The sequence below is a fragment of the Penicillium mononematosum genome, assembly GCF_028829835.1.
Source record: "Penicillium mononematosum strain IBT 11891 chromosome Unknown utg000001l:1.0-4488741.0:1.0-4491989.0, whole genome shotgun sequence".
NCBI classification, from domain to species: Eukaryota; Fungi; Ascomycota; class Eurotiomycetes; order Eurotiales; family Aspergillaceae; genus Penicillium; species Penicillium mononematosum.
The window spans coordinates 3,803,945-3,829,891 of record NW_026643271.1 but is presented as its reverse complement, the minus strand read 5'-3'; the positions used below and the strand labels follow the sequence as shown (position 1 = coordinate 3,829,891).

Sequence of the window (25,947 nt, the reverse complement as noted above, 5' to 3'; positions counted from 1 at the left end):
CGTTGTTTTTGGCTGTTAGGAGGGAAGGGCTGTTGCTGAGCTTTTTGAGGATTGTTATTAGCTGCAGGGCGCTTTCGGCGTTGCCCATTGCGCTTTGGAAGATCGGGGAGGCGAGGACAGCTTTGTATATGTTTGCTTGAGGGCGGGTGGGTTTGCAGAAGAGGACGTATTCGGTCTTTGGGGGAGATATTTGGCCAAGATGTCTGCTGTTCGGCGGAGCATGAATTGCGAGGTGAGTTCTCGAAGCTCTTCGCCTCTGGACTCTCCTTTCTCGATGTCCTTGCTCGTTGCTTCTGGCTGTCTGCTGCGAACGATTGGGGTCTCGAACTCTCGAATGAAGGACTTGAAGCTGCCAAGTATCCCTGGGTTAACAAGGTCCACGGCTGCAAAGAACTCTCTCAGATCATTTTGGATTGGCGTGCCGGAGAGAATAACTCTCTTCACGGCGCTGAGCGACTGGATCGCTAGGCCACTCTTGTTCTGCAATGTCTTGAGCCTGTGGCCTTCGTCCGCGATAATGATATCGACTCCAGAACTATTCGCCAAAGCTTCCTGGACGGTTCTGAGCTTCTCATATCCAACAATCATAATACTATAAGCCCGGCCCTTAGTGAAATCCGTAAGACGCTTGCTCTTATCATCGAAAACAAAAACTCCAATGCGCTCATTTCCGAGCCACTTGCGGAACTCCTTCCTCCAGTTATTGATAAGAGTGACAGGACACACAATCAATGCCTTCTTAATAACCGGCGGGGCTTCAAACACAGGATTCTGCTTAAGCAGAGTCCATAGCAGTGCAATAGTCTGCAAAGTCTTTCCCAAACCCATGTCATCCGCAAGAATGGCACCTTCGCCATTAAACGACCGCATTCCCATCACACACTCGTACAAGAACTTCACACCCTCACGCTGATGCGGCCGCAAGTTCTTGGCCAAGAGAGGATCAACAACAACATCCACAACCTGTCTCCCTTTCGGCACAGACTTCGGCCGCGGCATAACCAACGCACCAACGGCCTTAGGGTCATGACGTGGAACGACCTTCCCCACGACCTTGGGAGTAACGGTATTCGCAAGCAGCGGCGCTTTATAAGCGGCAAATGTTGCCGGTGCTGTTCCAGGGTTCGCATTGGGGTTGGTAACTAGAGCCAGTGAGCGCTTGAGGGATTGTGTCCGCTCAGCAGCCGTAGGCTTGCGTACTTCACCCTTCTTTCGAGCGGGGAGAGCTTCTTTCTTCGGTGTGGGCACCGGGTCCGACGTAGAGGTAGGTGCTGGTTTCGCGCCTTCCAGGAACATTCTGCCGGAGAGATATTCTTTGCGCGACATTTCAGAGTCTATTTCAACCTCTTTGCCAGAGATAGACAGTGTTGTTCCCGGCTCGAGGCGGGCTTCGTGCACCTTCCGTCCCATCTCCTTCCCGGCAATGTCTCGTAGGTATACAAATTCTCCGCGAGTGGAGAGGATTCCGTCTCCGTCCCATGTTTTGTGCTTTTTGGCGCTTGGTTTGCGCCTGTCTGGGTTAGCTGATTCGGTGTGATTGGTAGTGGCCCTGTGACGGACCAGAGTTCTGAGGACACATACCAGAGAACATTGAAGTATCTTTCGTCCGATGTATCATCTTTGGTCGATTCACTGACTGATGACTGTGCCGTGCTGTCTGACCCTCGATTGCTGACTTGGAGCGGCTTTCGACTGGTTTGCACATCCTTCGGTGCTTGTTCGTCTCCGAGGCGGGGCTTTTTGGTAGGACGACTGGGCTCGCTGGTAGTGTCGGAGGATGAAGTAGCGCGATTCCTAATTAAAGGGGACTTGAAGGGTTTGAAGACCATGATTGAGTTGGTCTTTATTCCCTTGATCAAGATGGCGTTGGGATGAGGACGCGACACGGGCGCGGGACGCGTGATCACGTGAGTTAATCTATCACTTGTGTATAGAAGGCTGAGTCTCGAATCAGGAAACATTTGGCTTGGTTTAAATTCAGCAAGAATACTGCCATGGGAAGTGGGCGTATTAAAATGCGCTTGGACAAAAGGAACACGAATTATGTCTTCACAGTAGCTATGTATGTATAGGTTCGGGAAAAGCCCGACAAGAATAGAAATGTACAAAAGGTGTATATAACATTAAGTCGCATCATGAAAGGGAGCATTTTATATCCGCACAGCGAAGGAAGAGGCGTGCCAACCAAAATTGTATATGGATAACAATCGTCCTAACATTCCCGCCGAGGAGATTTACCGAGCATCGTCGGCCAGGGCCTTGTCGGTCAACGGGACATGCTTCGGGCCCACATAGGAGCCCTGGTGGATGAACCACCAGATGGTAATGAAGATTGACAGACCGCCAGTCATCAGGCTGGCATAATTCATCGACGCGGCATCAGTAGGGAGAGCGTAAGGGAAGCAGAAGATGATGGCGAAGGCGATGATGTAGGCACAGGCCAGGGAGTTGACGACGTAGCCAATTTTGTTGTTCATGAAGAAGTATCCAGGGACAAAGGACGAACGGCGGGTCAAGATGTGAGGGAAGATGGCCATGAAGTACGAAAGACTGGACAACTGCACGAAACATCCCACAAAGGCGCTGAAGGCGGTGCTCGAGCCAAGGTAGATGCACGCCAGGATGGTGATGAAACCACCGCAGGTCAGGGTGGCGTTGAAGGGGTTCTTGAACTTCAGGCTGATATGACCAAGCCATCCCGAGAATGGAGTCGCGCCATCACGAGAGATGGTCCAGAGTGTGCGGCCGGCAGTGATGTAGCAGCCGCAGGCAGTAATCAAGGTGGGTAGGAAAGCGACAACCAAGAGGCCGAGAGCGCCGCCACGGGAGCCGGTGGCCTGACGGTAGATCTCAGCCAGGGGGAAGAACGTGGTCGCGCCGCGCACTGCGTCGAGGTCGTTAACGGCATAGAAGATTGCGATCATGTAGCAGATACCAGTGATAAAACCGACACCCATCTGGGCTAGAATAGCCTTGGGGATATTTCGGCTCGGCCTGTAAGTTCAAGTCAGCATTGATAATACAAGGGATGGGGGGTTAAGGCCACTGACTTTGGAATCTCCTCAGCCAAGTGAGTTGAGCAGTCAGGGGTGCCAACACTGTAAGCACCGTTGAGCATACCAGCCACAAAAACGAATCCTTGCTGGGTATAACCGGTTCCGTTATCCCAAGTTGCCCACACAAGCTTGTCGGTGGCATATCCAGTGCCGTTCACATGAGGCATCACAGCACACACGATGATGGTAACGAACACACCAGCTAGGATGAAGAACATGCCGAGGTTTCCAATGTAAGGGAGGAAGCGGTTCATGAACAGCACAATGCAGCAACAAGTCCAGGTGCAGAGGAGGAAGCTGACAAAGACGTTCCATTGTGAGGGCGCAAAGCCGGGATGCATCAATTGATACATAGACACGGTCTGCTGAGCCAGAATCAGAGACATAGATGCAGCACCGAGCATCCAAGCCAGGCAGTTCCACCATCCAGCGTAGAAGCCGCACACGCGACCGTACTTGCTTCCCGCAGTGACAGTCGCCCAATGGTAGACACCACTAGCTGAGGGCATACCCGATGCCAATTCCGCAATCGATGCTGCGACTAACCAGTAGCAAACAGACACAGCCATGCTAAATAAGGGGTTAGCTTTAGTTGGTTAGACGGGTAGGGAGGGCGATATACAATTCATAGATAGTTCCTGCAATTCCACCATTGCTCAAAGCCGTAACAACACTACCACCTTGGGCAATCCATGTGTTTCCGGTGGTCACAGCCACAGCACAGATACTGATTAAGCCAAAGTTGCGCTCGAGTTCCTGGCGATGGCCTGAGGCGTTGACCAACACACCATCGATTGGGCCATCATCGTTGGTATAATCCGACGTAGGTGCGACCTCCTTCTCAGGGACATATCCGACCTCCTTCTTCGGCGAATAGCTGATCTCGCTCTCAGACATTTCGGGCGTATTTTCGGGGATTTCCCTTAAACCACAACAGAATACTCCTTGACGACAACGAGTAACGGATTCCGATATGCACCTCCCAAGAATACACCTCCCAGGCGTATTAAAGAATGATATGGGAAGAATTGAGGTGAACACAGATGTTAAGGAAAGAGAGAGCAAAAGGCGTGCAGCCTATATTATCACGGCAAAGCCGATCAAGTCGGCTCGACAATCCATGTATTCCTCCCGACCCCACCCTTACTTTCTCAATCTCCAGCCAATCAGCTTTCATGGGGGCACATCATCCGGTGGCCAACCGGCCCATAGTGGAGTCACCCCAGAGTTTCTATTGGGCGAACCCGGAGGCAAGGATGAACATTGTCCTCCAACGGAAACTCTAGTAAACGCGGCTGCACCTCATGGTTGCATTGCGCTTAACCCAGAAGGGGAGCTTCAGCAGAAAGAATTTTCCATTCCCTTGGTAGGCATTCCATCTTATTTCTTCTATCAAGTTGCTTTTCTTTAGGGCTCTTTGGCGGGTCAATTGACCCCAGACTGCTTAACATCATCCCGTTCATGATACATTACTCTAAATAAGTGTCCATCTGGATCCTTTAGGACCTCGGGAGGTATCCATGCATTACATAAACATAAGAAATCCATGGACGGATTTTTTATGGCATGATACAGAATACTTTGTACCCACATACAATATACCCAGGATGCAATACTATTAGAGACTTTCTTCTAGACTCCCCCCTATTTGATTCAACATGTCATTTGCGAGTGAGACAAGCCAAAAAAGCCGCCAATTACACGAGCACTGCAAGTGGCCACGAACAATCTATGTTTGTCAAGCTAGTGCGACCAGGGTATGTCTCATATAGGGTATATAGCATGCTATATAGGGCTAGAGGGTGGCTGTAGTTTAGCCTCTATACCCACTTAAGACCTTGAACCAGACCATCCTCCGGAAGTATACAAAATATAGTCCAGCTGAGTGTGGATAGCACAGACAAGGCGACTCCGATTCTAGCCTCAGATGTAGTGGGAACGGTGATATAGGAGACTTCGTGGTCGGGTTGATGTTTCGCCTCTAAATTAATTAAGTACCTAGGTGCTACTTCGTACCTATTAATTCGTATGACTAATTAAGAGATTTAAGAAATTAATTTGAAGTATAATGTCTTTGTACAGAGTACAAAGTACGATGTCGGCAGTGAAGATACTAATAAAGCCTCTTGTTCCTTCAGGCTTGCTAGAGTTTAGCGTCGAGTAAATTTATGACACATACCTCCGACCACTCCGATCCTTCGAACCTGACTATATAAGCCAGTTCCCAATATTTCGATCTCTAGATTTCCAGTTCATGCAAGTTCTACTCCGTACGAAGTACTCCGTACAGCATATCTAGAACTCGCCTCTGGTCCCACCATAAAAATATTAAGGAGTCCTCCGTTCCGAGTAAGGAACCACTCTCATCTCCACTTTCCAAAATCCCTCAAAAAGCAAGGCTCGGGGCCAATCAGAGTTTCATCCGCGCATGTCGTTGTTTACCCCACTTTTCCCGCTTGTAGCTAGTGGCAAACTCAGAATATCTCAATGCCCGATCTAGCAGGTCTTCGTCTGTCTAGTCTTGAGTGAAGTATACCCGACCATAAACTCAACCATACGAAGCTCCAATAGGTCTATATTCTTGGGCTTATGCAGGGCTTGGATATTGAGTTACCTCGATACTTCTTACCAAACCTTCAAATGTTGGCATCTTGGCTGATCACCCTCTCAGCTCCTCCACTGTGGACCTATCCCCCAGATAGAAAGAGCTAATGTCTATCTTCGCTTAGGTGTATGTCTTGGTGATTGGGCATAACAATATAGATGTGCTCATTTGGCCTCTTGCCTAGTCAAGCAGGTAGGTAACAACTAGGTTCATTATGGATCTAAGTGATAAAAACTCTGCCTACTAAAATTGGGGGGTTAATGGGCTTCTAAACTGTAAATCAGCTAAATTTACAGGATTTACAGGGATTAGAGGAAATTCCAGAGTAAAGCAACCTTGGAAAGTATGGTAAAGTGGACCAATGACAAAAACGGGAGTTACAAATTATAATGCAGCATTGAAATCAATTTCCCAAACTAATCCCATCCAAGGATACACTCGCCATCAGATACCCCACTGTCCAATTGATTGTCAGTGCTCTATCTTTGAGTGATTGGGCGTTTCTATCTTTTGCATCTTACCATACTTAGCATTCTATCAAAGGTTCTAACGCAATTTCCATCCCCTGTCGTACCATCGGCATATGCCTATGCAGCATCGGGACTTGGCTGGAACCATATACATAGTATCGCATATCCCGGCTAATTTCATAAAATGTGAGTGCGCCTCTTAACTCTCGTTTCTCCCTTAGATCCTGTTAACGTCTATTCGAACAGGCCAGGGGCAATGTCAGGCTTAGGAGGTCACTTCGCGGTGGAATTCGCCCGTGAAACATGGGCTCTGTATGCCGTCGGCATATTGGGTGCAGCCTTGCGATGGTACGTATTAACTGAGTATCCCAATATACAAGCACCCACTAACTAAATACCTTTGATAGGCTTGCTCGTATTCGACGTTTGGGCATTCGCAATCTCCAGGTCGATGACTATCTTATGCTCTTCGCAGTACTCTGGTATACAATACTATGTGTCGCTTTAAATCAAGTCGCTTCTGGTGGCGGGTCAAATCTCATGACCGAGGAGGACAGGAAATCGTTAACGGATAAAATTATCGGCGAACGAGTGCGCGGTAGCAAATGGGTCTTTGTGTCGGAGCATTCCTTTATTCTTTGCGTCTGGAGTTTGAAAGCATGCATGCTGGTGATCTATGCGCGTATCACGTATGTTGACCCTCGATGTCTGGGGCTTGTTCGTTTCGCTAACAACCAACAGTGAAGGGTTGAAGCAGAAACGCTGGATCAACTATCTCGCAATTTACGTCGCAGTAGGATTTGTTGTGACTGAACTGTCACTTTTCCTGCTCTGCCGCCCATTATCAGACTACTGGGCCGTCGTCCCAACACCAGACTACCAATGCTCGTCCTATCAGTACTATGAAATCGTGCAGGGCTGCATCTCAATCTCTGCCGACATATTCATGCTTGTAATCGCCATCCCGATGCTACTCCAAGTCCGGGTCCCGCTCAAGCAAAAGATGATCCTGACTCTCCTCTTCGGCATGGGAATCTTCGTCATCGTCGCCGCCGTCCTGAACAAGGTATACTGTCTCGTCCCTTCTCTGATCTCCTACGTCTACATGAACTGGTACTTCCGCGAAGCAACCGTCGCCATCCTGGTCACCAACCTGCCTCTGATCTGGTCACTGCTCCGCGACGTCTTCCCCGCCCTCAAGAGCTGGACCGGAGGCTCCAAGCGCGGCACCGACCGCTACAAGTCCGGGCCCTGGACAAGCAAGGGAGGCTCTAATCTACCTCCCTATGGCCAGCCCAGCCATACCCGATCGGGAGACTTCGGCATGCAAGAGTTCGAGGGCACCACTACAATTACCCCGCAAAAGGCGACTGCTTCCGATGCCAGTCTCAGCGAGGGGCGCGATGCGAGCAGTGACGATGGCTCGGCTCGCGCTTTGCGCATTCGTCGGGATATTACCGTTACGGTGCAGCGTGACTCGCGGCCGTCGGATTATGAAGCGAATACTTCGCAAATCACCCGTGCCCGCGAGGAGGTTTAATCAAGTCCTGTTATACTGAGAAAAGTCTCATTTTTTATTATTTGTCTTTTACGAATCCACGAAGTCCCCGAGGGTTTGATGCCCGGTCCTGTATTATTGTGTTTCTATTTTGTCTGTACATATTTACTTCCTACATATTTTTGTTTCTCTGGTTTTCTTTCCCGGCGACTATGGAGAATACCTGTTTCTTAGACATAGAGTTTTCTCCTTGCAACATACCTCACAATGTACTAAAAGTTCAAATCCATGAATTGCATACGCCACTATAACTACAATATCCACTGTCATTTCCACAGAGCATCTCATCCCAAAACTAGAGCCTCTGCTCCCAACCACCTATACGCAACCCCCACGGCGAGTGGGTTAACCGCTTTTCAAGACAGATAGAACCTTGGAATCCATTCCATCACAACCCGCTGATCTCCCGGCACCTTGCATCAAGAGCATGCCGATCTTATCGGCATCGGACAGGGACATTCCAAGCTGGGAAGGGATTAGCCTATGGCATTGGATTGCCGAGCTTAGCCCAGGTTCTTTGACCCCTGCAGGGAGGGGGTTGGGCGAACCGGCGAACATAGCTTGGGCGCAATGGGACCTTCCCAGAAAACCATGTTGATGTTAATCAACCTATTCCCGGTTCTGATAACAGTGCCTGGGCCGAGCATTATGTGGCGTTGCCGGTCTGCATATACGGGCTATTGCGAATGCACAGCTAACTATGTCGGATAGTTCATGTCGGTAATTGTCGGACGCTCTAAGTTATATATTGCCCACAAACTATAAAACATACAGCGTTGGGCACCAACAGCTATGTCGTACAATATAATGTATCATATGGCGGTGACTACCCCGGAAGACGAAATTCCGAAATCGGTGAAGTCGCGATCCCAAAAAGGAAAATGCGAAAAGGAAAAAGACAAATTTCGTATCAAGTGAACATGGTTCACCATCAAGGTTCCCGCTCCACAAGCAGTCGATCGACGCATCAGCCTTGGAAAAGCTGGTCAAAGCCGACTAGAACCTTGGAACCACGGAAGAGCCCACTTGTGCATCCACGGATGCTTTGCTGACATTTTACGCTGGTACCGTGGACACGCACCAGCTCTGTCTGGATCGGTTGGGGTCGGGACCCGAACATTGCGCTGGATTTTCGCGGGATCTGCGTGGAGAGAGAGATATGACGTGATAAGGGGGAGCGATTATCAATTGCCGTCGGTCATATATCGTACGAGTTCATTTATGTTTACTGATGTACTCCATAGCGATGGGAATTGCAATGGATACCTACAATATCCATAAATTATAGGTATTATTAGAAGGCTTTTAATGACCTCGGGATTAAGCCGCGTAAGTGCATCTGGGCACTAAATCTGAGTTTCAATTGAGTTTTGGCGACCCAGCATGCCACGGTCACCAATCTTGGAAATTTCGTACAATGTTTGTATATGTAACTACATATGTATTGTGCAATACTAATGGACAACAATATACGGAGTACCCATAAGCTGGACATCCCATTCTTCTAGATGTCGCTTAGAACCCGAACCACGTGTATTCGGTCTCATTTTTGAGTGAATAGACGATCATTTATCCCTATTCAAGTAACTTGCACGGGTAATACTCGGTTCCTGAAGGATTCACTTAAAAGTTAGCCTAACGGGCTCGACTAGGATGAATTACACTACTCTACAACATATGTTGTATACATCGTACTCTATTGTAATTGTACACAGCTAGGTACCGTCATAAAGTGGGTCCTAAGCCGAGCACTACGTTGTATGCGCATAACACCGACAAGGTTCATCTTTTCCCGATAAGGAGGTAATTTCTTTTCTTTTTCAGCAATTACAATTTCATTCCATTCTTTTTCTTTTTCTTTTATTTTTTATCCTTGTCTCTTCTCTCGTCTCCGCCGGAGTGACCCGCTTGACCCCACTATCAACTCCGAGACCTGCTCTTCGATCGCAGTTATGCTTGTGAACTCTGGTCTAAGGTTTTAGCCCCCACTCTATCTTTGCATCCAAAGTATATATCCTCTCGCTTAGATGCAGGCTTGTTCCTGGGCTAGTCTATTTGTAGATAGCTACGGAATGCTCGCCGAAATAAGATTTTTGCCCGACGCTTTAGTCTTCAGGTACGAAGTAGAAAAGTATATATACTTATCGTTTGTTATATGTTGTGCATATGCAGGACAGGCAAAGGATAGTCAATGTAACACTACAACACATATGGTGGCGAAGTGCAGGGCGATTTGCCTTCGCTCTAGCTGCATCTCGTAGGTACCCCGGCCGCCACGAGGGAGATGCATGAATAGCCGCTGGGAACGGTGTTTGATTCGCTGTTACGTGCAGAGTATAATAATATGAGACATTCGAGAACCACCTTCGGCAGTTCCTTGCAGGTACGGAGTATATACCCTGTTTACCAGGTTGCATCGCTTGAGGCTAGTTAGAAGCTAAGGTACATCGGCTCGATTGTTTAACTGTGAAGAGCCTATCTAAAGATGTTCTCTAATAGTAAAAGATGTCAGGTTGTCCAAATCCCTTTGTCTGCTGGTCAGCATCCAAAAAGTTTGTATCACCGGCAACTTGTACCCTCAAAAGTACCTAGGTACCTAAGGTATGGAATTTAAATCTCTGTCCCTCGCCAATCCGAAACCTAATCTCGCTTTTACGCAACGCATACCCAAACTATTGAAGTCTCAAGGTAGGATTTACTTAGACTTCGGATCCCATGGATGGATCTGGGTCTGGATCTGGTTCGCACAGGCAGCCCTGCGGACCCTCTTTCCTCGACACAGAAACCATACGGTCCTTCGGATCTAATATACTACGGAAATTGCCAGCCCATTCAGCCAGAGGTCGTATTTTTCCAATCCTCGGGTTGCAGTGCATGATAAGGCAAAATACTCGAATTCTTTGTCGGTTCATACAAGTACCATACGATAAAATGTCATATATATCCCAAACATGAGGGCATCAAATGCACCTCGATTGTTATTACTGGAGCCACGCACGGATCGATGTTGAGACCACTCGTGCCTTGTCAGCCATCGGGGCTGGAACACACTCTGGCTCAACGGTTTCTCCTTCGTTCCATCCAGCATATCATCCTCTTCATAATCAATCATATGTTCCCGTGGCGCAGAATCCAATTTACGAGCCTCCTCAAAATCAAACAGTTGCTCTTCATAGCAAGCGGAATCTATGTCAGTCCAATCAGAGGATGATTCAAGAAACGTAGCAACGGCATAGTGGCAATCTTGTTGAGCCAGCTTGATGGCCCTGATATACTCAATCCGGCCATCCCCCTCGATCAGCACCCCCTCATTCAAGAGAAGTTGTAGCATGTCCAATCGGCCATGTTCAGCAGCACCCTCAAGAGCTGTTCTTCCATACCGCTCAGCCCTAGGGGCTTGGACGTTAGCACCAGCATCGAGTAGCTTGTGGGAAATTCCAATGTAACCCTGAATTGCGGCAGACTGCAATGCCGTCGCTCCTTGGCGAGAAGCTGGTGTCTGGTTCACATTTGCACCGGCTTTGAGCAAAAGGTCCACAAGCTCCATGTTTCCCGCTTCGCCGGCAATATATAACGCAGTCTCTAGAAATGGCTTTCCTTCTGGGTTCTGCAGTAGGTCCGGGATAGTGGTGTTGGCTGTGAGGAGGATTTTGACTTGTTCAATGTTTCCAGACTCGATGGCGTGTCGCATGTATACTTGGCTGTTGATATGGTCAACAATACGATCAACGCTCAATAATTTCCGTAATAAGAGAATATCCCCTTCGCCCAAAGCAAACATGACGGGGTTTGACAACCCCCTCATTATTTGCCTGTGCTTGTCAATGGAGGAAACATCTTGGTGTATGTCTGCACCATCATCTAGCAAGTCCTGGACAAATATCTTATCCCAAACATGAAGGCTTGTCGACAAGACTCGTCCTCTTTTTTCCCTTGTCCAGGTAGTTGCTCCCAGTAGGGCTTGTAAGATTCATCGGTTGCCATGTATCACTGCCAGTTCAAGGACCGACCGAAGAGGATGACGAGTTTCCTGATGGCGAGGAGAATCCTACCAGCCTATTGTCCAGTCGGTGTATGTATTGATGGAAAGCTTGGATTTCAAAGTCTCTCGAAAACTCCAATCAATATTTAGTTTGGGAACACCGCTTGGGTCAAGACCGGCCTCGAGTAAATGATGAACAACAGCTTCGTCATTTGCGCACATTGCCATTGCAAGTGCGGTTGGAGAAGAAAGGGAAAATGGTCCGAACATGTTGAGAAATTCCAGCAGAACGGAGCGATCCTGGGCCATCCCTGCTCTCCACACGATTGCATTTATCTCAGCCTCAGTCACCTGTCCCCTGTGGCTGATTGCCACAGCATAATGCTGCTTCCAATGGGGTGTTGACCTCGGTTTTTGATTCTATTCCAAGCTCATTTTTGATGGAACGACGTTGTTGGTCGGCTCTATGTCCCAGAAGAAGGCTTATTAAAGGCTCGTTCTTTGCGAGGATTGCCTCAATAAGTACCATCTGCCCATTGGCCAAAGTAAGTTGTGATGGCAGGTTGCTCTGCTCCAGAAACTGTACGGTCTCACAACGTTAGCAATGAAGGGAATCACATGGCCAACTCCTGTCGCCCCTGCACTTTGTAGCAGAGAGATCATGGTCCAATTCTATTGCGTTATAGCTACGCCCAGTGCGCTGTTAGGGAGGCTCCGAAGAAGATCATTTGCTCGGGCTGAAAGTTGTAGAAGTAGTGCAACGGTTTCAGGGTCGTTATCTTTGACGTGCTCCCACAATTGAGAAGAATAATAATTCTGCATGAGCTGTGCCCCTGCCTCGGCTCCATTTGCCAGGAGAATCTGGCACATGGGAAGGTCGTTTGCTTCCAAGGCTAGTTCAAACAAACTTATCTGCCCATCCTGATTTGCCGCTTCATCTCTTGCAGCTTGTAGACTGGCACCGGCTTCCAGTAAAAGCCTAGGTGCGTCTTTCTTTCTTTCGGTAACAGCCAACACGAGCGGGTGTAAATAATCGTCCGGATTGTTTGCCCGATTGACGGTTGCATGTGCTGCTAGAAGAATTTGCAACATTGGGATATCTCCTTTAGAAGCTGCCACTCCTAGCGCAGTCGTCTGATAGCGCTTTGGTCGTATTCCGAAGACATGCTTTGACACTCTCAAGGAAACCCTCCTTGATGCTCTGGGATGAAAACCAGAGTGATCTTTGAAACCAAAACGGACCAACGGGATTTGCATCTCGTGAAAGCAGAAATTGTGCAAGTTCTGCGTCTCTGAGTTGAACAATATATCGTTACCTGAGGTAGGCCTCGCGATGGTGGATTCGAAAGCATGTGGTCCGATCTCATACTTCACCTTTTTAGGTAAACAGAGAATGCCATTGACAACACACTTCACTTTCTTTGCCCTTCTGTCGCTTTCTTTTTTCGATGCGATGTTTGACGACCTTCCACTTCTCAGGTGTCATTTTGTACTTCTTGAAGTTCCACCGTTCGAATGCCTTCTCATATTGGGCTTTCTGTTTGCTATTAGCGATAATTTGATGAACAGCAGCAGCTAGGGCAGGATGGTACGTTTTTCGAAACCCGTGTCTCTTCCATGATCCGACTTAGTTCTTTTTGGATCTTGTTCTCACGTAGATAGATCTGCTCAATCTGGGCCTTATGGGGTTCCCAGTCTTCGTAGTTCGGTTTCGTCGACATGGCGAAGGATGGGTCAAAACGGGTAGTGGATAAAAATGTTTGTCAAGAGAACAAGGGTTCAGGGGTTCCTGCTTGAATGTAGAACATGGTCACGGTCGAAGCCAACAGGTGTGGCTGTGTCCTTGGGCATAACTCGCTGCACCCTAAATCCCTAACTCACTGCACCGCACCGTCCAGCACAGCACAGCACAAGCAACGCAATGTGCTGTGATTTGCAGTGTCACATTTTCTTCTCCACTTACGTGCATCGCCTGGGTTTTCTGGTGGCGGAGTCACTTGTGAGTATTTTTGCAGTATAGAAAGAAACGTCAGGGATCTTTCGTTTGCTACCATTGGATAATTTCACATTCTTCTATTTGACTTTTGTTTTCAAAACTGAAAAATACAGGCATCTACCTACATGTAGCCTGATTGGATCAAAATAGATTCTACTGACCCTAACTCGGCAGATCGATGGTCCAAGGCTAAGGTACACTTGCCAACCCGCTTATTATCTATGTAGTGAACCTGGAACTGGGTATGTCGATTAAAATAACCCTATGCCCATATAGAACTATAAAAACCCCTTTCCCTGAGGCCAAAGAAAGCAGAAAATCATCTCGTCTTCCAAACTTCAAAGGACCACTCCACCTCATCTTTTCATCTCACGATGGCGTGGCCATTATACAACATTGCCTTCAACGATTCGAGTCCATCCTACGAGCCCGGATGGGACACCAGTGGCTTCAAATGGCCTCAAGTCTCCCCTACTCATCCATCCTCTGTCTCCTGGGGCTCGGAGTCATCCATGTCTCCAAACCATCTTTTATACAACCATTATATGCAGGATTTGTCCGCACAACTCGATCCTAATTTTGCGATGCCGGAAGCCTCATATGCCCTCGACCTAAGTCGCCTGAACCAGAATGTCACACACTGTTTCTCGCTCGAGGGCAACGTCGCCGCCAAACCCTTTCCTATGGACGCCGTCAGCCCGACTACTTGTGCCGCCTCCCCATCCTCCGATGGCTCTGTGCGAGAGACGCCTCGGCCAAAGGTCAACGCAGGCCATTGTCCCAGTGTTGACACGCCATATCGCCACCATGGAGCGCACAAATCGAGCCCGGGGTAAGTCGTCCATGTTCAAGCTTAGTGTCAAGTTACGACATTCCAAGGGTACCATTACCAACTTGCTAACAGCAATGATCTCATGTAAGTAACGCCCACGGTGCTTTCCGTTGCCACTGGAAGGATTGCCCATACACTCACACGTTCTCCCGCAAAGGGGTATTGAAACGCCACGTTAAGACACAGCATGTCAATCCGCGCTCATTCGGTTGTCCTACATGTGGCAAACTCTTCAGTCGGAAGGACAATATGACTGAGCACCTTGGAAGAATGCATCGGCAAAGAGTTTGATTTGGACGCTGGAGTGAGGAACATCGACAAAGGGAGAGTCTGTGTTAGCTCTAACCCAGAGTTAATCGGCGTTCATTGGCACCTGTATTATTGAGAGATACGTGGAGATAATGGGGGTTTCTTTTTGGCCGTGAGCTCGAACGAGCGTTTGGCAGGATGCTCGATAACAACAATATCATTTTTCTAAGACATTTTTAATGGTCTAGAAGTAAGGGAGATAGACATGGAGTTCTCCAGTAGCTTTAAAATTATATAACTGCTCGATTCTATACTAGAAGTTATAGTCCACACAAACGTCTATCAATCTGACAGAATGAAGAATAGCAATATCACCATTCGTGCGCACTAGTACCGCACAAGATCTATGAAGTCGACACGTAATTACTATCCTCGTTATAGACGTAGTTCAGGCTTTAGTTTAGATGCCTTACTCAGAACTCCAATCGACTACCATGGTACCTAGGTAGCCTCGAGTTTGTAATTTAACTTTGATCTACCTAGGTACAATTGATTTATACAATAAGCTTAAGAGTATCCATGGGTTTGGTTTGAATTTCGGGATAAAAATAAACTTGTATTAACATGACCATTGCCGAGGCTTATAAGCCTTCGATTCAAATATGTAGGGACGTATCCCCCCAGCAAAGACTACATAAGTACATGAAAGGAGAATGCTCGAAGATAGCGCTAACGTCGTGCCAAAATAAGAAAGCAAAACCGGAAAACAAAGCCAGAAAAAAGTCGTGTATCATCACATCATCGCTGGGTATGTTCAAATACTTTTGTATGTGAGGTTCGCTTTATGACAAAAAGGAAGCCTTAAGGAAACCAGATCTGTTTAATCATCGTAGAGATCGGGCGAGGCGGGGTTATCGTCCATCTCAGCATCGAGATCATCCTCGTCCATCATTTCATCATCGCTGATGTCACTGTCCTCACCAATATCGTGGTTAGGCAGGACATCAATGCGGCTGTCGCGCATGACGACACGGGCGATCTCGCCATCCTTGATACTTCCACGCAAAATGAGCACAGCGAGACGGTTGAGGACTTCGCGCTCGATGAGTCGGCCCAGTGGACGAGCACCGTAGGCTGGGGAATAGCCTGCTGCGCCGAGGTAGTCCTTGACTTCCTCCGTGCACTGGATAGTGACATTGCGCTCGTTTTGATCGAGCCGCTTCTGCACCTCGGCGAGACGGAGGTCCACGATCTTGCGGATCTCCCGTCTGGTGAGACGGTTGAAGATGACGGTGCTGGAGATACGGTTGAGGAATTCAGGCAGGAAGTAGTCGCGCAGTGCGTTCATGACCAACTCGCGAGTGCCGGGGTCGATGCGACCGTCCTTAGTAGTGGGGCGGGCGAGATATTGGGCACCCAGGTTGGAGGTCATGACGACGATGCAGTTCTTTGCGTCGACGATGCGGCCCTGGCCGTCGGTGATACGGCCATCATCCATGAGTTGCAGGAGGACAGTGAGAACTTCCTTTGCGGCCTTCTCGACCTCGTCGAAGAGCAAGATCGAGAATGGGCGGCGGCGGAGATTTTCAGTAAGTTGGCCACCGGCGTCGTGGCCAACATATCCAGGGGGTGCACCGATCATACGGCTGAGTGAGTGTCGCTCCTGATACTCGGACATGTCGAACCGGATCATTGCCTTTGGATCATCGAAGAGGAATTCGGCAAGTGCTTTCGTGAGCAGTGTCTTACCGGTACCGGAGGGACCACAGAACAAGAAGCTGGGGGGCGCGTTAGGGTTACTGAGACCCGAGCGTTGCAAACGGATCGCGTTGGAGACGGAAACAACGGCTTCCTTCTGGCCGACAACAACTTTGCCGAGGTATTTCTCCATGTTGAGCAGCTTGTCCTTTTCGGTGGTCTTGAGTCTCGTGACAGGGATACCAGTCCACCGGCCAACGATTTCATTGATCTGATCCGGACCAACTGCGTCGGCAAGTAGTGCTTCGCCAGCGTCACCTTGTTGAGCGCGACGTTCAGCATCGGCCCTGGCCCGGTCAGCCTCGAGACGCTCGATGAGGGCCTTGGTCTCTGGGATGGCGTAGTATTCAAGATCAGCAGCTGTCTGGGTGTCACCCGAACGCTCGGCTTCGTCACGCTTGACCTTGAGAGAGTCAAGCTTGATCTTGGCCTCCTGCACTTCGCGGCTGCGTTGCTTTTCACTTTCGTACTTCTCGCGCATCGGCCGGAGCTCCTCGCCAACATTAGCGGCTTCTTGTTTGGCAGCCTCAAGACGAGCCTTGGATGCGTCGTCCTGCTCGCGTGAAAGGGCGTGAATTTCTATCTGAAGCTGGCGAGCCTTTCTCTCCAGTGTGTCGAGAGCTTCTGGCTCGGACTCGCGAGTGACTCGAACTGCAGCTGCAGCTTCATCAATCAAATCGACCGCAGAATCGGGTAGTCGACGTGCCGTCAGGTAGCGAGACGCGAGAGTGGCAGCAGTGACGATCGCGCCATCGAGAATGTTGACACCGTGGTGAGCTTCGTACTTTTCCTTCAGACCACGAAGGATAGAGATAGTCTCTGGGACGGTAGGCTCCTTGACAAGGACCTGTTGGAATCGTCGCTCGAAGGCCTGATCCTTCTCAATGTACTTTCTGTATTCAGAGAGAGTCGTGGCACCAATGCAGTGCAGCTGGCCGCGAGCCAGCATTGGCTTGAGAAGGTTGGCAGCGTCCATACCGCCCTCGCCGCTAGATCCAGCACCCATAAGCAGGTGGATCTCATCGACGAAGAGAACGATGGTATCCTTGGAATCTTCAATTTCCTTGAGAACACCCTTCATACGTTCTTCGAATTCACCGCGGTATTTGCTGCCGGCAACTAGAGAACCAACATCAAGAGAAAGAAGACGGCATTGAGCCAGGTTGGCGGGAATATCGGCGTTGACAATGCGGCGAGCGAGACCTTCGACAATGGTGGTCTTACCCACACCAGGCTCACCGATAAGCACAGGGTTGTTCTTCGTGCGTCGACTGAGAATACGAATGACGCGACGGATTTCCTCCTCTCGGCCAATAACTGGATCAATCTTACCCTCCCGAGCCAAGGAAGTCATGTCGATGGTGAATTTCTTTAGGTTCTCATTCTCGCCTTCCGCGTCGGCGGTCTTGGAGTCGACCCGCTTTGTACCACGAATTTGCTGGATAGCAGTGTCGATCAACTTGAGGTTGGGAATATTGGCATCGCCGAGAGCACGTTGAACCTGCGAATCTTGGCAGACAGACTGAATTAGATGATCGACCGCAACGAAGCTGTCCTTCTGCGTCTTTGACAAATCGGTGGCCGATCGAATGACTTTGGAGAGTTGGGGAGAAACACTAGGATTTTCTGGAGGAGGGTCTTGGCTTGGTAGGCGGACTAGTAGCTTCATGAGAGATCGGTCAAGGAGCTGAGCGTCGCCGTGAGCTCGTTCGACCACCTGGCGGAAGAGAGGCGCGGTTGCAGAATCGTGGGAGGAATGGGCACCGGAAGGTGTCTGTTGATCTTCCGATTCATCTGGGGAGGGGTTGAGCAATGCGACTGCGAGGTGAACAGGCATAATCTGGGATTGCGAATATTGCTCGCAGAGGCCGCTGGAGTCCAGCAAGGCCTTGTTAGCCCGATCTGTGAACTGGACGCCGTTCATCTTGAACGGAATAGTGGGGTAATATCAGTAGGTGTAAATGCTGATGCTCGAAAGATGGGATAGTGGCAGTAGTGTAAAGAGTAGAAAGTAATTGAGCAAGTAAATTTGAAGAATATGCAATTTGAAACACGATGATGCAAGTTCATATACTCCTGGCGCGTGGAGTGCCCGAAGCTGCCATGAGGTCCATGTCGTCACTACTGGCTTCCACCGCCTTCCAGAAGCTGCCTGACGTTGCCTGACGTTGCCTGACAGCGCAGAGTATCCGGCCAAGACACCGGATAAACCATTACTCCGGGATAACTATGGACCACATACATAGTGTAGCATGTCACTCTCTACTAAAATACAGTCAATGACACTTGCATTCTGCTATACATAGGTTTGGTATAGCTAGTCCATTACCGACTTATTATATCAGGTAGCAGGTTATTTTCCATACCACTATTTTATACAATTAGGCTAAACTGAGAGTACCGCCTTGGGCAGATTTTGACTGACACGTGATATATCAGTGTGAAGCCACGTGAAGTGAATGTGGAACACGTGACCTCTATTGTTTGCTGACCTAAGCCCTATCCGTTCCGAGATGAGGTCAGCAGTCTCGGATTAAATCGCGCAAACCAGCAAACCAGAACCCTTGGATGGTCAGACTCCCCACGTTGGAGAGATGATTCGGTGTTGATGCCACTTTGAGCTTGCGTGCCTTGCAGTGGGGCATCGAAACAACCCACCCTCCTCCTACCCGCAAAAAAATCAAGATGCGAACAATCTGTGTTGGAGTTTATGATGTGCCACTGACGCCTGCCTAGACGAAATTTACATAGCTAGCTCCAGTTACCTTACCTTCGAGTTTACCTTCTGCCATCCGTCGCTTCCGTTTTATATCATGTTCCACGATAGCCGACAAAAAATGTACCCCAGCTAGTCAATGACGTCAGGTGGGACACCCACAGAGCAATGAGAATGCGAAGAAATCGATCTCGAACCTTTGCCCAGGATCAGACCCCCTGCAAGTATCTACTCGAATTAGGCCGAGGGATTTTTATATATGATTTAGCCGTGCTTTCAAAGGGAATCACCACCGTTTAGGAAGCAAACTTTCACCGGGCTGCATGGAAGAGGAGCACCGTCTCAGCCCAGGAGCTAAGAGACGACTGGACCGTGGATTGTGGACACTTGTTCCAGGTCGACGCATCCAGAATTGAAGATCGATCCACACAACTGTCCACAAGTTGTTTTCCCATTGGTTATCTCCTCACGGGTGGTGGTCTCTGGGCTTTTCTTTTGCTTTTGTTTCGTGTTTCGTAGCTGGTGAGGGGAGAAAAAAAATAGAAGCGGATAGGCTCCTGCGGGGCAGAGAGGGGCAAGAGGCTTTATGGCGTTCATGATCTTGATGTTGCTTTTCCGACCCTTACCTAGGAAAGCACGCAGAAGCTGATACTGGACATGGACATGGATTCGAGGCTTTTGGATGCCATATGTACGTCGTATACATCGTATGCAGTACTACATGTACTCCAACTATACGGAGTACTACTATAACAATACTACTATGTACTACGAGGAGGGATCGTGCTACTATACCATAGCTTATGCATAGAACCATCGGGCTACCTATGTAGGCAATTTGTAGATCTCCGTCTGGCCTGCCGGATACGATATTTATAAATTATTTTCAACATTTCTTTTCCATGGTTAAGGGTCATAACCAACTCTGGTAGCTCTCCGCCTCCCGAGGTTTCCTGAAAAAGAAAAAGAATAAAATAAAAGTTATTAAAACCTGGTGCCTATGTCATTCGTTCATATAAAGAGTTTTAGCCCCCCCTCTGCATCCTTTTTCCTTCTCACGCCATAGTGACTGCAGCTGAGACCATCAAAAAGCTCTCACATTCGCTGGCATAGGACGCTTGTGAAGAGCTTGACCCGCCATTCAAACAGATTTCCTGACAGCTTTAACGGCTGGATTTGAATTATCCTTGCTTTAATTGATCAGAGATTTGATCCACTGCAAGTTTATTTACGATTACCTTTCGTGCCTTTTCCCTGAGACAAATCTGCAGATCGCAGTTCTCTTGGTTAATATCAAATATTGCACGGCATACAAGGATGTCGGACAAGCCGATCTTTGTGGCTACGCATCCGCGAGCATGCTCGACGGCCTTTGAGCGAGTAAGAACTCCCGAAAGATTCTGACATCCAGTCCATTCCAAACACATATCTAACAGACTACAGGTCTTCATGACTCAGCGAGATACTATCCAATGTGTCCATGAACCATTTGGTGATGCATTCTACTACGGTCCGGAGCGTCTCTCTAGCCGATTCGCAGGCGATGAGCATGCACAAGAACGCCTGGACAGTGGATTCGCCAATTCCACATATAATACTGTGATGGAAAGGCTCGAGCGAGAAGCTACTCAGGTCCGACCCTTCTTTCTGCGAAATCTCTCGCGTTCTTACACATCCCCCTCGTAATGCTCCTCGTGTTCTCCCCTGTGGATCGAACATGAGGGAAGATTCCTTTACCTCATTACGTGTTTTTCTTTTCTTTTTCTTTTTTTACACCGCAGATGTAGCCCGAGGCAATCTGTTCCCCCCTTCTCTTTTACTGTAGATCACAGACTGGCTTCGAAATATTGAATGATCACGGAGATCCGCGCCGCGGAATGGAATATTTGCACTTTTCGATGGGATACTTACCTTGTCACAGGGAAAGAGAATCTTTATTAAAGATATCGACCACTACCTGCTTCCACCGAATGGCCAGCCTGCCAGCATCGCCCCGTCTCTACTGCGCGTTAAGCGAGGAGTCGGCACCAACGGCGACTCGCACACGGCCAATGGTGTGAACGGTGCCAACGGTACCCACACCAACGGCCACTCCGCCACGCCAAACGGTCACACCAACGGGGTCAACGGAGCCTCGAACGGTACCAACGGCGCGGCGAACGGTGTGAACGGTCATCACGAGATGAACGGCCACACTAACGGTGCGACCAACGGCCACACCAATGGGATTCCCAAGGAGCCCTACCCGTACGACACACCCACGGAGCCGGGCAACCCGACCGTTATGCCGCGCGAGCTGCAAGAGCAGTTCCACTGGGCATTCCTAATCCGCGACCCGCATTACAGCGTGCCGTCCTACCTGCGGTGCACAATCCCACCTCTGAGATGAGGTGACCGGGTTCCACAACTACGACCCGCTGGAGGCCGGGTATGATGAGCTGCGCCGGCACTTCGATTATCTGCGTGACAGTGGATTGGTCGGGCCCCGGGTTGCGACGCGTCCGGATCTGAGCTCCCAGAGTGACGCGCAGGCGACTACTGGTATTGAGGTGTGTGTCATCGATGCGGATGATATGCTCGACGAGCCGGCCAAGACCATCGAGGCTTTCTGTAACAGTGTTGGTCTCCCGTACCGCCCGGAGATGCTGACGTGGGATACGGAGGAGGAACATGCTGTTGCTCGGAATGCGTTCGAGAAATGGCGTGGATTCCATAATGATGCTATTGAGTCGAGCGCTCTGGTGCAGAGAGCTCATGTAAGTTTTTGTGTCATTCTTCGTTCTGGTGGAATGGGGATACGAGGGTATCGGGGACTTGCGCTAACACTGTTCATAGAAACGTGCCGTGAAGACCGAGGAGGAGTTTGACGCCGAGTGGCAGAAGAAGTATGGTGAAAAGCGGGCTGCTCTCATCCGCCAGACAGTTGATGCCAACATGGCCGACTACCTGTACCTCAAGTCATTCGCCGTGAAGGTTTAGAAATGACTGAAATGGGAGGAAAGGAAGGGGAGCCGAGGGGCACCTACCCCATATTATTTCTTATTGTCTTGAGACACGATAACGAACTAGTTCGGATGGCGCCATCTCCACGAGGATTGGCTGATGACGATGACGATCTTTGCATGTGTTCTTTCTATTTGTTCTACGTGGTTATTTCTATTTGCTTTTTGCTCGAGTGTAGCTGGTTTAAGATGAGTATGTTTCAAGGTGACGATGTTGTTAGCCTGGTGAGGCCGGTGTTTACTTCCCATTCCTTCCTATTTAGGTCATAGCCCAGTAGCCCTTTCCCCATCTTCCTCCTTCCCCAATATCCCAATGAAAGTCCGGAAGGATCGACTCGTTTCCACGACAGTGTCCCCGAGCAGTTGCTCATGGATATCCACGACTACCAGCCTTTGCCAGTCTGGCTGGAGTGTTATAGGTCCGAAAGGTGATTGAAGTTGATAGGAAGGTCTGCCTCGCTTTTTGAAGAAACCATGGACTATGCACCACTGGTTTCATCTACTAGTAGTCTGTTAAAAGACGGGAGGGAATCCAGATACTTCCCTTCCCTTGCTTTGGGCAGCTCCTGTTATTACTTGTCACTAACCTTCTATTGGGGAGAAAGTGTCCTCAGCACTACAACTACTCGGTAAGCCCCATGGCAAAGGCCGAGCGATACTCTCTAGACAGGAATGTCGTCTACAAGAGGTACAATCCAGAGCCTAACAGTCATTCCGATATTCACGTTAACAGAAGCATAAATTTTTCGACATATGAACACATGACTTGAAATACAAATATGACAATGGCTTTATTTCAAATACCAAAAGTAATGGGTAAAAAGCCAAGCCAGCAGCACGGCCGTCTAGGGCAGTTCCACATGCCCTATTTGTGAACCTTGGCATTAGCCTTGAGGGCACTGTTCGGCACGTACAAAGGCATCGAATCCTCCCAGATAGAATCAGTAAGCACGCGCTTATTCGAGCCATCAGCATTCATAACGACGACCTGACCATAAGGTTGGAAAGTATCATCATAGAGAGCACATTCATACTGGAACCCGAACATGCCAGAAGAGAAAGCGATTCGACCGTCCCAAGTCCAGACCGCATGAGCATCATTGGCACCACTGCTAGTGAGGACCTTGATATCAGTTCCATCAGCACGCATGGTGCAGATATCGTAGTTGTAATCACTAGTCTTGCGGGTGAAGACGATTCTCTTTCCATCGGGGAGAAGGAAGGCAGGTTATCCCACTCGGTGCTCAGGACGGAGGTCTTGCCAGTTTCCAGATCCAGGAGACGGAGTCCAAGCTGGGATTTGTCGCCCAGAGTGGAGTTTGTTCCCCAAATACGGAAGACGATCTTCTTGCCGTCGTGTGAGAAACTGGGGAAGCCGGAGTTGATCACGCTGCTGTTACTGCTTAGGGTCGCGTTACTCTCGGTCAGGACTTCCGAGTACGTGCCGTTGGCAGTGGCTCGTACAAGCCAGCCGCCGCCGGTTGCGCGGCCTTGGAACCAGAAGCCTACTCCGAAGGTGACCCAATTGCCGTCGCGCGACCAGGACGGGTTAAAGGCACCTGCGGTGCCCATGGCAACTGACTTTGCATCAATGAAGCCGGACTCCATGACGTTGTAGACTAGGCCCTCGTTTGTTCCGTTGGCGTCGAAGGACACAATGGAAGAGTTTCCAAGTTGTTTCTCGGTCATTGCAATCTTGTTGGTGTTGGACAGCTGTGGGAAGACGTCTGTAAAGCGATATTCCCACTCCGAGTCCCAGCTGTACAGCTTCTTGTCCATAGGACGGACAGTCCAGGAGGTCTTCTCATAGACGACCTTCTTGCCATCTGGAGACCAGGCAGGAGAGCGGATCACCTCACTAGAGGTGTTTACATATCCACCGGCAGTGGTGTGGAAACCTTCGACACCGGCACCCTTGGCGAAGTAGGCGACAGTGCTGTCAGAGATGTATTGAGGGAAGATCTTCACACCCGCTCCTTCAACTTCCACGCGACGGTCAGCACCTGTGGCAAACTCCACCGACACAAGGGTAGAGTTGGCAGAGTCGGTTGACTCAGGACGGTGAGCGTTCCAGGTATTCTCGCGGGTCATCTCGTAGAAGAGAATACGCTCGCCATCGAGCGACCACTTGGGCGAACCAAGACTGTAACCGGGCTTCGACACGACGGAACGGAAATCAGATCCATCAGGGCGGATAGCGTAGATGGACAGCTCCTGTGTATGTTCCCAGCCGGCCACGCCTTGGAATACCGGGTCACCGTGTCCGTACCAGCCCGAGTTACGGTCCGACGAGAAAGCAATCCATTGGCCGTCGGGAGACCACGAAGGGCGGAAGTAACCATTAGGAAGAGAATCATCGGCGGCGGTCGACGCTGTATCAGTGAGGTTCCATTTCTTTCCGCTCTCTAGATCCATGACCCAGATATTGGCCTTGTAGCCATTGGCAGTGGACACATAAGCGATTTGCTTTCCATTCGGAGACATGACAGCTCCATCTTCCACGGAGGAGGTTGCTACCAACTCCTCAAGGTCCGATCCGTCTGTCCGGACGCGGTAGATATCCGAATTACCGTCACCGTTCCGTTCCCCAGTAAAGGTGATCCATTCCCCGTCAGGGGTAAAGGTGGCATGGTATTCGTAGATAGGGTTCGAGAGGAGAGGTTGTTCATCGGTGCCATCAACATTGGCAACATACAGTTCTGATGTCCCGGGAGCGATGCGGTTCATATAAAAGATACCTTTCTTGTCGTACGGTGTCTTGCGCGGTATGTGCATATGTGGCGGGGACGTGCTCTTCTTTTCCAGGCTCATCTTCTCTGCATATGGGCACAGGGCCAAAGCCGGCCGCAAGGCAAGGCCTAGCAGCGCAATTGAAGCGGTAAAACGCATGGTGAAAAGGGGTGAGTGCACCAAAACAGTTCAAGGCCTGGAGGTCATTATTTCTGGCACTGCCATACTTATACATGAAACGTCTACAGGGGAAAAGGCCTGAAGGACCAATCGTTCCCCTTCATGGTCGTAGCGCAATTCTTTCGTCCGACAGGCCCGCCTTCTTGTAATGAAGTCCGCGTTATTAGCGGGCCTTCATCTTATCTGATGAAGCAAGCGAGAGACTGACCACTGAGAAGCCCTGCACAATGTTGACTCTTCATCTGATTGGCTTTTCCGAATGAAGCTGTGAGTTGAGGAAAGACTCGAAACAAGGCAATGATCGTCATGGCTTGAGATGGACGGAGAAAGTCTCTTCCGCTGGTTACCGGTAGCATTATTGTCGTAACTGTTTGGGAACTGTTTGGAACCCTGGTAGACCCTGTCTGGACGAGCATCGTTTGTCTGGTGCATCCATATACACGCACAACAATGTCGAGCGATGCTGTATGCAAGAGCGAGCAGATCCTGCAGTTTCTGCGCATAACTGTCAATCCTGGATATTGCAAATAGGGCTCGGATGTAGGAGCGAGAAACCGAGTGCCAAGTGACTTGGCACGGAGGATATGCCTCTGGTCTTGCACCATATCCTACGGACCAAGGTAACTCCGCTTATTTCGTTGGTCGATGTAAGCCACTGAACGTCCAAGCTCGATGGCCGACGCAATTTCCCGGCTTGGAGACTACTGCCATTAGTTTGAAACACGGCAAAATTTGCCGCCTTCTGTACGTCAAACAGCGTATGTTGTAGGCTTTGAATCCGTTGGGTATACTCGGAGTCCGAAGATCGGTCGG

General features: G+C 49.4%; 9 protein-coding genes across 9 annotated transcripts; 3 read left to right on the top strand and 6 right to left on the bottom strand.

The window, feature by feature from the left end:
* Positions 1-57: 57 nt before the first annotated feature.
* Positions 58-1,829, bottom strand: N7519_001455 (uncharacterized protein; the record flags this gene model as incomplete). Its single annotated transcript, XM_057288233.1, has 2 exons — positions 58-1,510; positions 1,582-1,829. The coding sequence occupies 2 exons, from the start codon at positions 1,827-1,829 to the stop codon at positions 58-60; spliced, it is 1,701 nt and encodes a 566-aa protein (XP_057154316.1).
* Positions 1,830-2,234: 405 nt separating this feature from the next.
* On the bottom strand, positions 2,235-3,953 carry N7519_001454 (uncharacterized protein; the record flags this gene model as incomplete). The annotated part of the gene is made up of 3 exons (XM_057288232.1): positions 2,235-2,994; positions 3,051-3,626; positions 3,679-3,953. The coding sequence occupies 3 exons, from the start codon at positions 3,951-3,953 to the stop codon at positions 2,235-2,237; spliced, it is 1,611 nt and encodes a 536-aa protein (XP_057154315.1).
* Positions 3,954-6,387: 2,434 nt separating this feature from the next.
* Positions 6,388-7,671, top strand: N7519_001453 (uncharacterized protein; the record flags this gene model as incomplete). The annotated part of the gene is made up of 3 exons (XM_057288231.1): positions 6,388-6,479; positions 6,539-6,820; positions 6,873-7,671. The coding sequence occupies 3 exons, from the start codon at positions 6,388-6,390 to the stop codon at positions 7,669-7,671; spliced, it is 1,173 nt and encodes a 390-aa protein (XP_057154314.1).
* A 2,926-nt stretch (positions 7,672-10,597) lies between these two features.
* N7519_001452 (ankyrin repeat domain-containing protein) lies at positions 10,598-11,470 on the bottom strand (the record flags this gene model as incomplete). Its single annotated transcript, XM_057288230.1, has 1 exon — positions 10,598-11,470. One exon carries the CDS (start codon positions 11,468-11,470, stop codon positions 10,598-10,600), a length of 873 nt encoding a protein of 290 aa, XP_057154313.1.
* An 873-nt stretch (positions 11,471-12,343) lies between these two features.
* On the bottom strand, positions 12,344-13,392 carry N7519_001451 (ankyrin repeat-containing domain protein; the record flags this gene model as incomplete). The annotated part of the gene is made up of 3 exons (XM_057288229.1): positions 12,344-13,045; positions 13,083-13,208; positions 13,264-13,392. 3 exons carry the CDS (start codon positions 13,390-13,392, stop codon positions 12,344-12,346), a joined length of 957 nt encoding a protein of 318 aa, XP_057154312.1.
* Positions 13,393-14,041: 649 nt separating this feature from the next.
* On the top strand, positions 14,042-14,503 carry N7519_001450 (uncharacterized protein; the record flags this gene model as incomplete). Its single annotated transcript, XM_057288228.1, has 1 exon — positions 14,042-14,503. One exon carries the CDS (start codon positions 14,042-14,044, stop codon positions 14,501-14,503), a length of 462 nt encoding a protein of 153 aa, XP_057154311.1.
* A 1,125-nt stretch (positions 14,504-15,628) lies between these two features.
* On the bottom strand, positions 15,629-18,430 carry N7519_001449 (ATP-dependent Clp protease ATP-binding subunit; the record flags this gene model as incomplete). The annotated part of the gene is made up of 1 exon (XM_057288227.1): positions 15,629-18,430. One exon carries the CDS (start codon positions 18,428-18,430, stop codon positions 15,629-15,631), a length of 2,802 nt encoding a protein of 933 aa, XP_057154310.1.
* A 2,109-nt stretch (positions 18,431-20,539) lies between these two features.
* N7519_001448 (uncharacterized protein) lies at positions 20,540-22,201 on the top strand (the record flags this gene model as incomplete). Its single annotated transcript, XM_057288226.1, has 5 exons — positions 20,540-20,602; positions 20,666-20,854; positions 21,144-21,569; positions 21,613-21,978; positions 22,058-22,201. The coding sequence occupies 5 exons, from the start codon at positions 20,540-20,542 to the stop codon at positions 22,199-22,201; spliced, it is 1,188 nt and encodes a 395-aa protein (XP_057154309.1).
* An 888-nt stretch (positions 22,202-23,089) lies between these two features.
* N7519_001447 (TolB family protein) lies at positions 23,090-25,113 on the bottom strand (the record flags this gene model as incomplete). Its single annotated transcript, XM_057288225.1, has 2 exons — positions 23,090-23,399; positions 23,420-25,113. 2 exons carry the CDS (start codon positions 25,111-25,113, stop codon positions 23,090-23,092), a joined length of 2,004 nt encoding a protein of 667 aa, XP_057154308.1.
* Between the last annotated feature and the right edge of the window lie 834 nt (positions 25,114-25,947).